This window comes from Ursus maritimus, unplaced genomic scaffold, assembly GCF_017311325.1.
Source record: "Ursus maritimus isolate PB19 unplaced genomic scaffold, ASM1731132v1 scaffold_29, whole genome shotgun sequence".
Taxonomy (NCBI): domain Eukaryota; kingdom Metazoa; phylum Chordata; class Mammalia; order Carnivora; family Ursidae; genus Ursus; species Ursus maritimus.
The window spans coordinates 3,002,907-3,016,682 of NW_024425452.1; the positions used below are offsets into that span (position 1 = coordinate 3,002,907).

General features: G+C 40.4%; 1 protein-coding gene across 1 annotated transcript in view; it reads right to left on the reverse strand.

The window, feature by feature from the left end:
• The window catches only part of XPO5 (exportin 5), a 44,342-nt gene that overhangs the window by 20,010 nt on the left and 10,556 nt on the right, over positions 1–13,776 (reverse strand). The window contains 12 exon segments of the mRNA XM_040643526.1: positions 1–42; positions 601–800; positions 1,526–1,615; positions 1,943–1,984; positions 3,378–3,423; positions 3,425–3,519; positions 5,524–5,642; positions 6,963–7,091; positions 8,508–8,598; positions 9,755–9,880; positions 10,622–10,705; positions 11,924–12,023. The exon segment at positions 1–42 is cut by the window's left edge and continues 46 nt beyond it. Coding sequence (XP_040499460.1) covers positions 1–42; positions 601–800; positions 1,526–1,615; positions 1,943–1,984; positions 3,378–3,423; positions 3,425–3,519; positions 5,524–5,642; positions 6,963–7,091; positions 8,508–8,598; positions 9,755–9,880; positions 10,622–10,705; positions 11,924–12,023 — 1,164 coding nt within the window.

Consider the following 13,776-nt stretch of genomic DNA (forward strand, 5'->3'; position numbering starts at 1 on the left):
GCGCCCACATAGGCAATAAAAGCATCAACATCTGACAGCACTCTGAAGGTTGGAGTGGGAAAGACGAGTCACACCGTGATTTGAAGCACAGACGGTTTCTTCCACAAAAGCTAATAAGCTATGGTTATTTGGACCCAAAGAGCAGTTGTTATGGTGAGAGGAATTTAATCATACTGTCAGCTGTCATTTGAAGGCTGCAACTTCTCTTCCCACTTCTGAATGTCATTAGCAAAAAGGAGGCAGGCTTGAGAACGCTACATGGGCACAGTGTCTGTGCGACGCCTACTTTGTGGGGCCCTCCTGGCTGTTCTCACGTCTCTGCACGGGCAGGTGCTGCAGTGTACACACTGCAGGTACTCTGTGGCCTCCCGACCATACTACCCATCTTTACTCATTTCTTTCCTTTCTTTCCCTACACCTCGGAACTCAAGGTGGTATTTTCTGCGACTAGAATAAAAGATTGAATTTGGAGAACTTCGGATGTCACTGATGGGGCCATCACACCTTGAGATCCTGACACTGCCACCCTGGCCATAGCTCCTCAAATACAGAACGGGTGCTCCAGTGCAGTGAGGCTCTGGGGCGAAGGCTCCCCTCTACCTGTGCATGTCTTCAGAAAGCCAGATGCTGGCCACTGGTGCCATCAGCTCCTCTAGGAACACCTTCTGACGCTCGTAGCTCTTGAATTGGTTGCTAATGAGAACCAGGGCTTCCATGAGGGCACACTTCTCCATTTGTGTCAAGAGTAACTCATTGGAGAGGAGTTGCTTCACATGGTTATAAAGCATGTCAAAATTGGGCTGCAGATTACAAAGAAAAAAAACCCGAAGATGGTGAAGGTTTGATTTTTAAGGAGAGGTGGGTCACTCAAGGAAGGTGGAGAGAGAATCAAGGCATTCCTAGGAAGGTCAGGCCTATAAGACTGTCACTTAATTTAGTTATAACATTCTTCTTTTGCCTGAACAAGCAAGGCAATTTAGGCAGAAGGTGGTTCTTGTCTTGGATATTTTGGGTGATTGTACTTTCCCATACCACAACTGTGAAAACAACAGATCTTTTTTTCTATTTCAATTTTATAGTATTCACAGACAAAGATTACCTGGTTTATGTATGTTAGGAAGACATGTAACTGCTGTGTATTCACAGAGGAAATTTTGGGTTAATTTCTAATCTGGAATAGTGCTGAATTACCTACAGAAACCCTCCAAAAAGTTGGGATTTGCATCTGGCTTCTCTCAAGATTAGGCACACCATTTGGCACACAGGAAAGATGTGTACATTGACGGGAAAAACTTGGTTATCTACATGGAAAAGAACTACTCATTCTGAGGGATTATACTGCATTTTTTATTCCACTGCTATGGTGGAGAGGAAAAAGGCACCAACTCAGGAATGCTTATTTGATGCAAAGCTACATGTCCTACTTTTCTCTTTATGTGAGGTATAATTAGGGCTGGATTTACAGAAGAATGTAACTAAACTCAACAGGTCTCAGTGGCTACCTGGTTGGAGTTCAGCAACTTACCAGTACGAGCTGGGGGTAGTCACGACATGTCTTGATGATGGAGGAACAAGCATGTCTCCTCACATTCCTCACTGCCCGGGTTCTGGGGGCCTGGGAAGACACATTCAACAAACCTGGAGCCACTTTTAGTAAAATTTACAGATGCTGCATAGAATCACACAAAATATTTCCTTCAGAGGCAAATTCACAATCAGTTTTCACAATGTGGGAGTTTAATGGACTGACATTTATAGTCACCATGAATCTGCACGTTCACTGTTTTTGCCTCAGGGTATCTCTGGTACAAAACACTGTATCACAGGACCATCTCCTGCCTTTACTAACCCCTCTACCTATAAAAAAGCCCCTAGATTTAGATGGTAGGCATTCCTACTTTTGCTCTCTGGAAGTTAGGATTTGTTGAATTAATGGTCTTACCTTACTTTCTTCAACGGTTTCAAAAGTGACAGATGAAAATAGCTAAGGGTAAGAAAGGAAAGTTTACTCGTAAGTACCAAATGCATCAAGTATTTTTAATAGTAGCATAAAATTTCTAACAAAATCTCGAAGGGTAAACGATATACTAACAAAAGGGTTTTCAATTGGTGTTAGGAAGTTTCAGATGCTCATTTTTCTCAGATAACTCTGGAAGAGGCTTGAGATTCCCAACTTTACCATCAAACATTCTACAAAGGTAGAGGTCACAGAGTCCCCAAACAATCCAAGCCATCAGCCAAGCACTCAGCTATGGTGATACCCTCTCTGATTCCACCGTGTAACTTTTCACGGACTCTTTCACCTAATACAGCGCTAGTCACCAGGATGGAATTGTACTCTAACAAAAGTCTCATCAAGAACCCTAATGGAGGGGGGCTCCTGGGTGGCTCGCTTGGTCAAGCATCTGCCTTCAGCATAGGTCATGATCTCAGGGTCCTGGGATGGAGCCCCTCATCAGGGCCCCTGCTCAGTCTCCTTCTCCCTCCCCACTGCGCTCTCTTTCTCTCGTAAACAAATAAAATCTTAAAAACAAAAAAGAAAAGAAAAAAAGGAACGCAACAGATATTCCCCAGTTCTGAAAGAAGTTCTGTTGCAACAAACGAGTTACCTTTTTGAAGTTCTACTGACCTTTGTAATGCAACATTTTCTCATTTCGCTGGCTATATCTTTATCCTTCTTTGGGGAATTGTCTTTCTTTCCCCTCTTCCCCCAATGATGATAATCCCCAGGGTTCCCTGCTTGAGCCACATGTCCAACTCTACATACATATCACCCACTTCCCTAGGGCCTCACCTCTGCTCTAGGCACTTCCATGATGACGCCACCTTAATATTGTAATTTTCCAGACTCTAGACCTTAAACCTCAAATAGCCAATTTATTGTGAAGTATCTTCTCCTAGATGTTGTACATAAATATATACTTCAAATATAGTATTCCCAAACTGAACTCATCCCTCCTTCCTCATTCTTGCCAATCCCATTATTCTCACTTAGGTAGTTCTCCACTACTCACCTAAATTGGAAACCCCAAAACCGTCCACACTAACCATTCCTTCTCAAAAATCCCCTTCGAATAAACTGACAGCACACCGATACCCTCTTGAGGTATTCTTTTCCGCTTCTCAGTATATGCGTCTATTAATTCCAACGCCACCCGGATACAACTGTTTATGTGATTTTGTTTCCAAACAGAGCGCCTGAAGGGTAAGTAAGGCTTTTCTACCAGCATGGTGCCTGATCCACATTAAGTACTGAATATTTGATGAATGAATAAATGACTGTTTATCAGCTTGTCTCAAAGACTCTCAGAAACAATCACAAAAAATAATTAGTTCAAAAATACCCAAACAAAGTTTACAAAGGAGATGGAACTTACCTTAGAGAAGACTTGGGGCAGGAACTCTGGTCTGTAGGTGACAAATGACATTAGTGAGGACACAGGACAGGATGAGAGGATCCTTGGTGTCAAAGTTCAGGACCATTTGCAACAGCTCTATTCCGTCATTAACAGGAACCGCCTGTAATACAATGAAAAGGATGTTGACAGGGCTGATAAGGACTTCTGGTAAAATTTCCTTTAGGATTTGGTTCATAAATAGGTAATATAGCGGCACCTGGGTGGCTCAGTCAGTTAAGTGTCTGACTTCAGCGCAGGTCATAATCTCAGGGTCCTGGGATCGAGCCCCGTGTTGGGCTCCAAGCTCATCAAGGAGTCTGCTTGTCCCTCTGCCCCTCCCCGCACTCGAGCGTGCTCTCTCGCTCTCTTTCAAATAAATAAATAAAATCTTTAGGGACGCCTGGGTGGCTCTGTCAGTTAAGCATCTGCCTTTGGCTCAGGTCATGATCCCAGGGTCCTGGGATCGAGCCCCGCCATCGGGTTCCCTGCTGAGCGGGGAGCCTGCTTCTCCCTCTCTGTGTGCTTTCTCTCTCTCTCTCTCAAATAAATAACATCTTAAAAAAAAAAACAAAAAAACCCCAAACTCTTTCAGTCTTGGTCAAACTCTTTCACAGGCTACCAGCTGAGCTGCGGACAGGCCCTGAGTGAGGGTGGGCATTGAGAGCGCAAAGCGAGCAGTGTGTAAGACCACTGGACTGGACAAAACTGTGCGGAGTCAGACACTGAGAGCAGCAAGTGTGAATGTGACGGCTGAGCTCTGTCACTTGCACATTCCCGGGACACAGAAAGTGTTACAACTTAACAAGTAGTGAATAACTTCATCATATATACAATCGCCGAAAACTCACTTCTCTTGATTAGGAATGCTTCATTCTGACCCATTTCATTTTGGTGAAGAAAAAAACCGTTTATTCTGTCACTAACAGAAGCCTAAATACTACCATCTAGGATTCTCCTGAGGCAAAAAGAGTTTCGTTCTACTGTTTTTCTCCCCACCTATTATTCTGACTCCTACTCAGTTTCTAATTGTTACCTTTGCTTTGTCTCTAGCCCCACATCTTTCTCTTATACACAATCCAAACTTTTTGTACCTTCTGACCAACTAATATTTGGCATTTTGACCAAATACCATCATATTCAAGGACGTATCCTACAGTCCAGCCTACAACCAACTAGGCACCCTCCACCCGCAATGCTGCCAGTCCTTTCATACATTTTAAAGACAAATACCTGACAAATCCTGACCATTTCATTATCTTGCTTTCCAGCAGGATCATACCCAAATATCTGGATCTATCAAGTTGTCTAACTTAAAAAATGCCAGGAAAGGAAACCCCAGGGCTATTTCCCTTGATTCAATAAAGGGCTTTCTTGATTAGATAGTCCCACTTAAACCTGAAAAAGGGCTCATTCAGTAAAAAATGCAGGATCCAAGTAGGATTTCCTACCTAAATTTTGGAACAAACTCTAAATGTCATCATTTCAAACTCAAATCAATATACAAGCACGTGATGTTATGACTCTAAGATCTAATTTGTTAATATGCCTTTTGTGAGAAAAAGCACTGTATCTCACTTATCTTCAAGGGATTTAGATTTTTCCTACAACTAACCTGGAATATACTAAGATGTTATCCTAAAATGAGTGATCCAATGATTTTAACCCAATTAATTACAGCTGCATCTAAGGTAGATAAGAGAAAGGGTAGATAGGTCACATGAAGCATACAAAAACAAGACCGCTTTATTCAGATTATTCAGGGAAGAGGACACAGATCAGCTAACATGAATATGGGGTCTATCTGCCATAAACTGAAAAGGATGCTTAATGGCAAACATCTCCAAAGATTTTCCAACTCAAGATTACCACTGCTGTCCTCCCTGTAATAGCTATCCTACCTGCACTTCACTATACAAACAGGCTTGTCTTATTATCCCCTTAAAATGAATATTGACCGTTGTAGGTTTAGAGTCAGACCTGCAATCTGAACTTGAGTAAGTTATTTAACCTCTCTGATTCTCCATTTCCTCTTCTGTGAGATGCAGATCCACAGATTTTCCTATCCCTCTGTCAGTTTTAAAAAGACAAAATCATTACTCAATCAGCACAGGAAGCAGTTACTTACTTCTTTATCTAGTGTCCGAAACATCTGGTTGACCACACTTTCCAAAAAAAAAGTCATGGCTTCCCACTGCACGAATGAAGATGAGAAGATGGAGCAGAGGGCACCTTCTCCAGTTCCAGCTGTAGGGGAACAGGGTTTTAAAACACAAACATAAACACACGCACACACACACAAACACATGCATGCACACACAATTGCAGGAACACAGAAGACACAGAGAGACAAAGGGGACTTAGAGACCACTTAATTTCACAGTTGAAGAAACAGGATAATCTAATCCCTCTCAGCCTGGAGAAAGAAAAGAACTAAAAGTAGAGAAGGGGCCTATCCTGCCTCCACCTCTAACAATGAGCTGCCAGAATTCACTCTGTGAGTCTTACCTGTAAAACCATTTTGAATATTGAATGAGAATATACACGTAAGCATCAAAAACACAGGCAATTGATAAATATCAATTAATCTCTCCATTCCTGTCCTTTATAAACCTATCCATGAAAATCTAAGTAATTAAGATATTGGAGACCATAAAGAATCCTTAAAACAAAAACAAAAAAACCTGATATAAGATACAAAATGCTGCTTCATATCCAGTAGCCTCATGACAACTGAAAGTTCTAGAGAATTGTGCCACCCTTCAAGTGCATAATTATCAGCAAAGCACATCACTCAAACAGCAAAGCACAGGCAAAAAGATTGATGAATTACTTTTCTTGCTTCCATATAGCGCTCCCATTTACTAGCTTTACCTTGGTGCAACATATGTGGGCCTCCACAAACATTCAGATTACCAGGTACCATGGACCTTTTGAGTCAGTTATGAATACCCAAAACAAAATGTTAAATCCCATGAATGCCAAGTAACTAGTGTAGCTGGGAACTGACCTATATAAGGAGCCTTTCTAAAGGAGTGACTTATACCTTCTTCTGTTTTATTAAATCCTGTCATCCACAGCATGCATTAATTAGTAAGACAATAGACAGATGACATGGCGTACAGAGAAGTTACCTGGCTTATGCGTTTAGGTACAGAAGTATTACTCCGATACTGTATAAAGCGGCATTTCCAAAGGCTTTGAGGTGGCTGAGATATGGAAGGTCCCTGTACTGCTATTATGCCTGACTAACAAGGCATTCTTTTTAAGTTTAGGAGTGGTTCTATGCAAGAACTTGGTAGAAAAGCTTTAAAAAAAAGTCTAGACATGCAATTTGGTAAGATGGTGCCTACAGTGAAATAATAAAATCAACAACGAGCAACTGGTTCATTCTGTTAGGGAAGAAAAATGAAGGCAAGACTGACAGGGACATGACTTTACGCTAATTTAAACAGATTATTTTTGAACACTATTAGCATGTTGTTCTGAAGTGTGGCTTACAAGGCTTATTTCCTATGTATATTTGATACAATACTTCACTAATGTTAAGAAATAAAAAAACCTTACAGTTCATGGATCCAGTATCAACAGAAGTTGACAGCTGATACTTTAGCCACTCCCCAGCCATCTGGAAGCTAGTCTTAGGATCCAAACGACATGCTAACCTCATTACCTCTCCTTGTTGGGCCCGGGAGGCTGCCAAGAGAAAGACATAAATCAGTAACTCGCAGATAATAGGCACACAGTTAATGGTGATTTATTTATCCATCCCAGGAGGAAAGTGTTCAAAGAAACTCTGTTCTGCAGATTTATGCTCTGAATGTAACAAATGTTCAATAAAGATTAACAAATTCAGAAATTTTCAAAAGTAAATTGTCTCCGGAAGCCGCCCTACCAGCGTAATCCTCTAAGAGGCAAACTAAAAGTGGTCTCCCATTTCTGTTGGAACTAATAAAAGATTAGGTTGGTACAGATGTAAAACAGTGTGGCTGCTATGGAAAACAGCCTGGTGGTTCCTAAAAACATTAAACATGACATTAGTGTATGATCAAATATAAACACTCACCCAACAGAAATAAAAACATGTCCGTCCATTCAACTTGTACACAAATGGTACAGCAGCATTATTCCTTTTTTTTTTTTTTTAAGGTAAGCTCTAGGCCCAACGAGGGGCTTGAACTCATGACCCCAAGATCAAGAGTTGTATGCTCTACCGACTAAGCCAGCCAGGCGCCCCAAAAGCAGCATTATTCTTAACAGCTAAGAAGTAGAAACAACTCAAATATCCATCAACTTATGAAATGGATGAATAAAATCTGGTACACCCACACAATGAAACATTGGCAATAAAAAGAAACAAAGTACTGACAGATGCCACGACATGGGTGAATTTTAAAGACAACTCTAAGTGAAAGAAGGCAGTTACAAAGACCATGTATTCTACAATCTGTTTATATGAAATGTTCAGAATTGGTGAAATGTAGAAACATAAAGTGGATTACTGGTTGCCTGGAGCTGAGAAGGATGAGGGGACTGGGAATGGCTGACTGATAGCAGGCATAGGGATTCTTGGGGTCATGAAAATGTCCACAAATTGTGGCAAGAGTCACACAAGTCTAAAAATACAAAAAAACCACTTAATTGTATACTATAAATGGGTGAATTGTATGGTAAATGAACTATATCTCATCAAGCTGTTATTAAAAAAAAAAAAAAAAAAAGAAGGGGGAACCAGCCAGACTACAGAAAACCCAGAACAGATTAGGTTTTCAGAATGTGGGTTTCTCCTCTTTATTTTGGAAGACAGCAAGGTAAGGTAGTATTTAATCCTAGGTATAAAAAACTTCAAGTGCCTTATATATAGTTACTATGCCTAAACATCCAAGTCCAAAGGCTGTGTGTGTGCGCATAATGCCCACGCGAGAGAGAATACTACGCCTGGAATGAGCACAGTCCCAGTACCCACTGCAATGTGAAACTAGGGATTAAACAGGCTGTTTGTCCAGATCCTGGGCCCTTTCATATAGAACCCCAAGGGTCAGGCACCATGATTCGTAACGCTAGATGCCATTCTCAGACGAACAGGAGAAATTCCAGGCTACTATCACTTACAGTTGAAGAAAGCATTGAAGTCCTCATCACTATCAAAATCAAATCGAGAGTATTCACAGCTAGGGCTGTCTGTTTTAGAAGGAAAGCCCATCTGCAAAAAGAAAGATAATTGGGGTAGGGGGTAAAAACAGAACTACCCAAAGAGGCTTAAACTCTCTAGGAGCTCAAGCACTTTCTAATTTAAGAAGAGTTAAGGGTTTGCATAAGATCTTTTATAATGAATAACTGCTTCTGGTCTATCCCAAGTCCATAATTTTCTCCCAGTTCCAATAATCCTGAGAGTGGTAGAAAAGAGAATACTCATTTGATGCTCTCCTCCAGATTCCTAAGGGAGAATTAAATTCTAGAATTTGTTTAGGGTATCTGAGTATAAAGCTGTCCCAAAACAAAGCGCTAATACAGCATACAATAAGCAAGAAAGAATTGCGAACTATCTGTCCCCTTCAATGCTGAACCCTGGGAAAAAGCATGGAACTCTGCATGTTTCACTCAAAAAGTCCTGAAGATTATGGTAGATGAGAACAGGGTGCCATGTGCTCGGTGTATTCCCTGAGGAAATAAGAGGACCCTTATATAGGTCCCATTCTCTGATTTTTACAAATCAAGCATCTGTCAGCTGCAAGAGCCCTTAGCAGATCTCAGGGAATTCACAAGCAATCCTACTGAAGTGGTGAGCAATTTGCTTCCACTTTCCGTCCTCCCTTCTCACTCACCTTCAGACCCTCACTAGACCTTCAGAAACAATCACATAGGACTTCGTCTTGGAATCTTGGCTGGGAAAAGTATTATACCACTGCATGGTCATGGGTCACTGCTCTTGTCCTTCTTCCTAGCACCTAGCCCAATGCCCAATACTTTGTATAGAAGGGTTCCAATAATATGAAAAAGTAGATAAAATAAGTTTGGACTGCTTTCTTCTTGGTGAATAAGAGAATAATATGCCCAATGATGGGATACTGGTGACCAAAATGGGCTGGCAGCAATGCCAATCTAAGTCTTATTACATGTATTCACCTACATCCCCCCCCCCCTTTTTTTTAAAGATTTATTTGAGAGAATGAGTGAGTGAGCAGGGGAAGGGGCAGAAGGAGAGACAGAATCCCAAGCAGACTCCCTGCTGAATGCAGAGCCTGATGCAGGGTTCGATCACACAACGCCAAGATCATGACCTGAGCCGAAATCAAGACGCTTAACCAACAATGCCACCCAAGTACCCCCCATTCCACATTTTGATTCCCACTGCCTACCTTGACCAAGTTAGTCATAGAAGCACGAAGATATTTTGGTATTATTGCTAATAGCAAAGGGTCACGGGATAGGATCTCATGCCGGAAAAGGGCCCCCCAAGTCATTTGAGTTGAAGAGCGTAGAAACTAAAGGGGGTGGGGGGAGAAGGAAAAACCTCAGTTTAAGGATTTGGATTTTATATAACGAAGATTACTACATAGCCCAGCAATTATCAACAATATTTTTTCATGGAAATAAATCTCTATAATACTTCGAAACTGTTCACATTGTACTCTATCAGTAATGACTACCTGTTATAGACCACATATTAATAAGACAGACTGTGGGTCAGGTGTAATTCCTGGAGTGTCAGCTGAGCTCTACCACTTTTTCTTCTTCTTTTCTTTTTTACTCTACATAAGCTCTATGTATGAGCCAGTATGGGGCTCGAACAACCTGGAGATCAAGAGTCGCATGCTCTACCAACTGAGCCACCCAGGGGCCCCTCTACCACTTTAAGTGCAAAAAAGGATATGGGAATCTTAGGGTGGTATTACAAGGAAAACCTTAAATGTGTGAAATTAATTTTATAACACAAGCGATTAGACTTTAGCATTTAAAATGCCTTTGGTAGCAATTCACCTGGGACACACCTCGCATCGGATTGAGCAGAATATTACCTGAGGGGAAAAGCTGCTGACCTAGATGGTGCAAAACTTGGCTCAGGAAGAAGACTCAACAATTCTCTTAATGAAATCACACTATAGTTATTTCTTAGAGCCTTAAGAGTCACATTTTATACACGAGCTGCTAATTACTTCAAGCCATAGTGCTTAATTTTGGTTTACCTAACTAAAATTTTCAGACGTTGCCTACATAAAGTTTACCTGACTTGGATGGGTTGTGAAAGCGAGAAAAGATTCCAGGTATTTTCCAAAGTTTGCTGGTGTTTCTACATCAGAATCCACACCCTGAGGGACAAAAAGACCACTACATCAGTGACGTTGATGGGAGGGTGGAAGAGAACAGTGGGAGGAATAGGGTAACAAACACAGCTGACTCTTGAACACGGGGGCTAAGGGTCAAAAATCCACATATATCTTTGCACTCCCCCAAAACTTAACTACTAACAGCCTCCTATAGACCGGAGGCCTTACTGATAACATAAACTGATTAACACGTATTTTGTATATATATTATATGCTGTGTCCTTATAATAAAGGAAGCTAAAAAAAAATGTTATTAAGATAATTCTAAGAAAAAATATATTTACAGAACTGCACGTATTTATCAAAAAATATCTGTGTCTAAGTGGACCCATGCAGTTCAAACCTGTGTTGTTCAAGGGTCAACTGTACAGAACTTAAACCCTCACAAATTTCAGTTCTGAAAGGACTTTATACTTCCTTGTGACCTAAGGAAGGCATCAATTCAAGGGCTAAAAAGAGGAAAGGTGCTTTACCTCCTTAATCATCATCATTAAAACTCATTCTGTAGTCAAATACTAAAATGAAAAAGAGCATTCATTTCAGAAATCACAGAAAGAAAAAATCTGTATTATTTCTTCACACCTAGTCTATTCACATCTCTGTGACCAAATCTATTAAATAACCACTTGACGGTATACATCATATGTCTGTAGCTCAATTCCTCTCTAACCAGTCAAACCACCATAAAAAGGCCTAATATCAGATGCAAATGTCTGTACCAATGTCCTCTCTCTCAACTTGTAAGACGAGTTATTAAATATTTCCCTAAAGACAAGTATTTTTAGGTCAATCACACTAAAGTTTTCTTTTATGATCAATAACACAATCCTTTAAATTTGGGAAAAGGGTTCTTTATTCAAACACATAATATTTCATGATCTAATAGGGCTCTAAAGGGTAATGCATTCAGCAAACTGATGTTCTTATTAAGTACCAAAATTCACAAGAATAGCATTGTTGACTTTATGGAATAACAGATGTGGATGTTTCCTGTTAATATCAATAACTGACTTGTTAAAAGAAATTTATATCATTCAAACCCTGTTACAATAACTTAATCTATAAAATCATATGAAATAACCTGTAGGGCAATGCTCCACAAGGCTAAAATTAATGGCATGTTTCACTCATTATACAAATATAACTTTCTAAATGCTCTGCTCAAATGGCCCTGAAACTCTCCAGAAAGTAAGTGCTCACCAGTAATGCACACAGCTGATTGCCCAGAGCACACAACACCTGACAGAGTCTCTTCAGGAAGACATAATGTTTTTCTACCAAGCCTCCTCCATCAGCAGTCCTGTAAGATGAGAAAATAGTGTGATTACTTGCACATCAAGAGAACCAAAAAGATTCCCACCAAATGAAGCTGCGGTCTATGCTTCAACATTCAAATTTCTGTTGATCATTAAAATTAAAAAACCAAAAAAACCTCAAATCAAACACTGAAGAATCAATGAGGAACAGGGTTCAATGCAATCTTATCCCCCAAAGAAGCACTCTACTTCTGCACATTATATGGTTCTTGAGCATTTTAGATTCAGAATGTGAACTCTGAGCATGACTCCGTACAACAGTGCATACACTTACAGGCATTCCTTGATACCCAGGGAGGACTTAAAGAGAGATGCGTAGGAAAGTACGTAACAATTCCTTATGCCACCGACAAAATTAAAAGGGCAATAATCAAGAGAAAGAAAAGACAAGCCACAGACTGGGAGAAAATATCTGCAAAAGTCACATCTAAAAAAGGACTGTTACTCAAAATATATAAGGAACTCTTAAAATTCAATAATAAGAAAACAATCTGATCAAAACATAGACCAAAGAGCTTAACAGACGTCTCACCAAAGGTATACAGACAACAAATAAACCTATGAAAAGCTGCTCCACATCATATGCCATTAGGAAATTGCAAATTCAAATGAGATACCACTCACACCTATTGGAACAGCCAAAATCTAGACCACTGGTACAACACCAAATGCTGCCAAGGACGTGGAGGGACTCTCATTCATTGCCGGTGAGAATGCAAAACAATACAGCCACTTCGAAGACAATCTGAGTTTCTTACAAAACTAAGCATAGTCTTAAATAACCCAGCGATCATGCTTCTTAGTATTTACCCGAAAGAACTGAAAATACATTCACACAAAGACCCGCGTGTTTATACCATGTTAAACCTAGATGTTTATTGCAGCTTTACTCATAACTGGCAAAATCTGGAAGCAACCAAGAGGTCTTCTGGTAGGTGAATGAATAAACTGGTACATCCAGACAATGGGCTATTTTATTCATTGCTAACAAGGAATGAGCTGTCAAGGCCATGAAAACACGTGGTAAACTCTAAATGCATATTACCAACTAAAAGAAGTCAATCTGAAAAGGTTATATATTATATGATTCCAACTATATGACATCCTGGAAAAGGCAAAAAACTCCGGAGAAAGTAAAAAGATCAGATCAGTTGTTGCCAGAAGTTGGGGTAGGGGGGAGAGATGAAAAGGCAGAGCACAGAGGATTTTCCAGCAGTGAAAATACTCTGTAAGATACTCTAATGATACATATTATTACACATTTGTTGAAACCCACAGAATGTACCCACAGAATGTACAACACCAAGAGTGAACCCTAAAGTAAACCATGGACTTTGGATGATTATAATGTGTAAGTATAAGATCATCAATTGTAACAAACGTACCACTCTGGTTGGGGATATTGGTAATGGGGGAGCCTATGCAAGGTGGGGGGGGGGGCATGGGAAAGCTCTGTATCTTTGCTGAATTTTGTTGAGAATCTGAAATTGCTCTTAAAAACGAAGTCTTAGGAAAAAAAAGCAGTAATAGTATAACTTTGTGTGTCACTTCTCGAAGTCATTCAGCTCAGATCTTAACTCCTTAGCTACTATTTTAGAATCCAAATAACTCTTTAAAAAGGGGGCACCTGAGTAGCTCAGTCGGTTAAGTGTCTGCCTTCAGCTCAGGTCATGATCTCCAGGTCCTGGGATCAAGTTCTGCATTGGGCTCCCTTCTCAGAGGGGGAGCTTGCTTGCT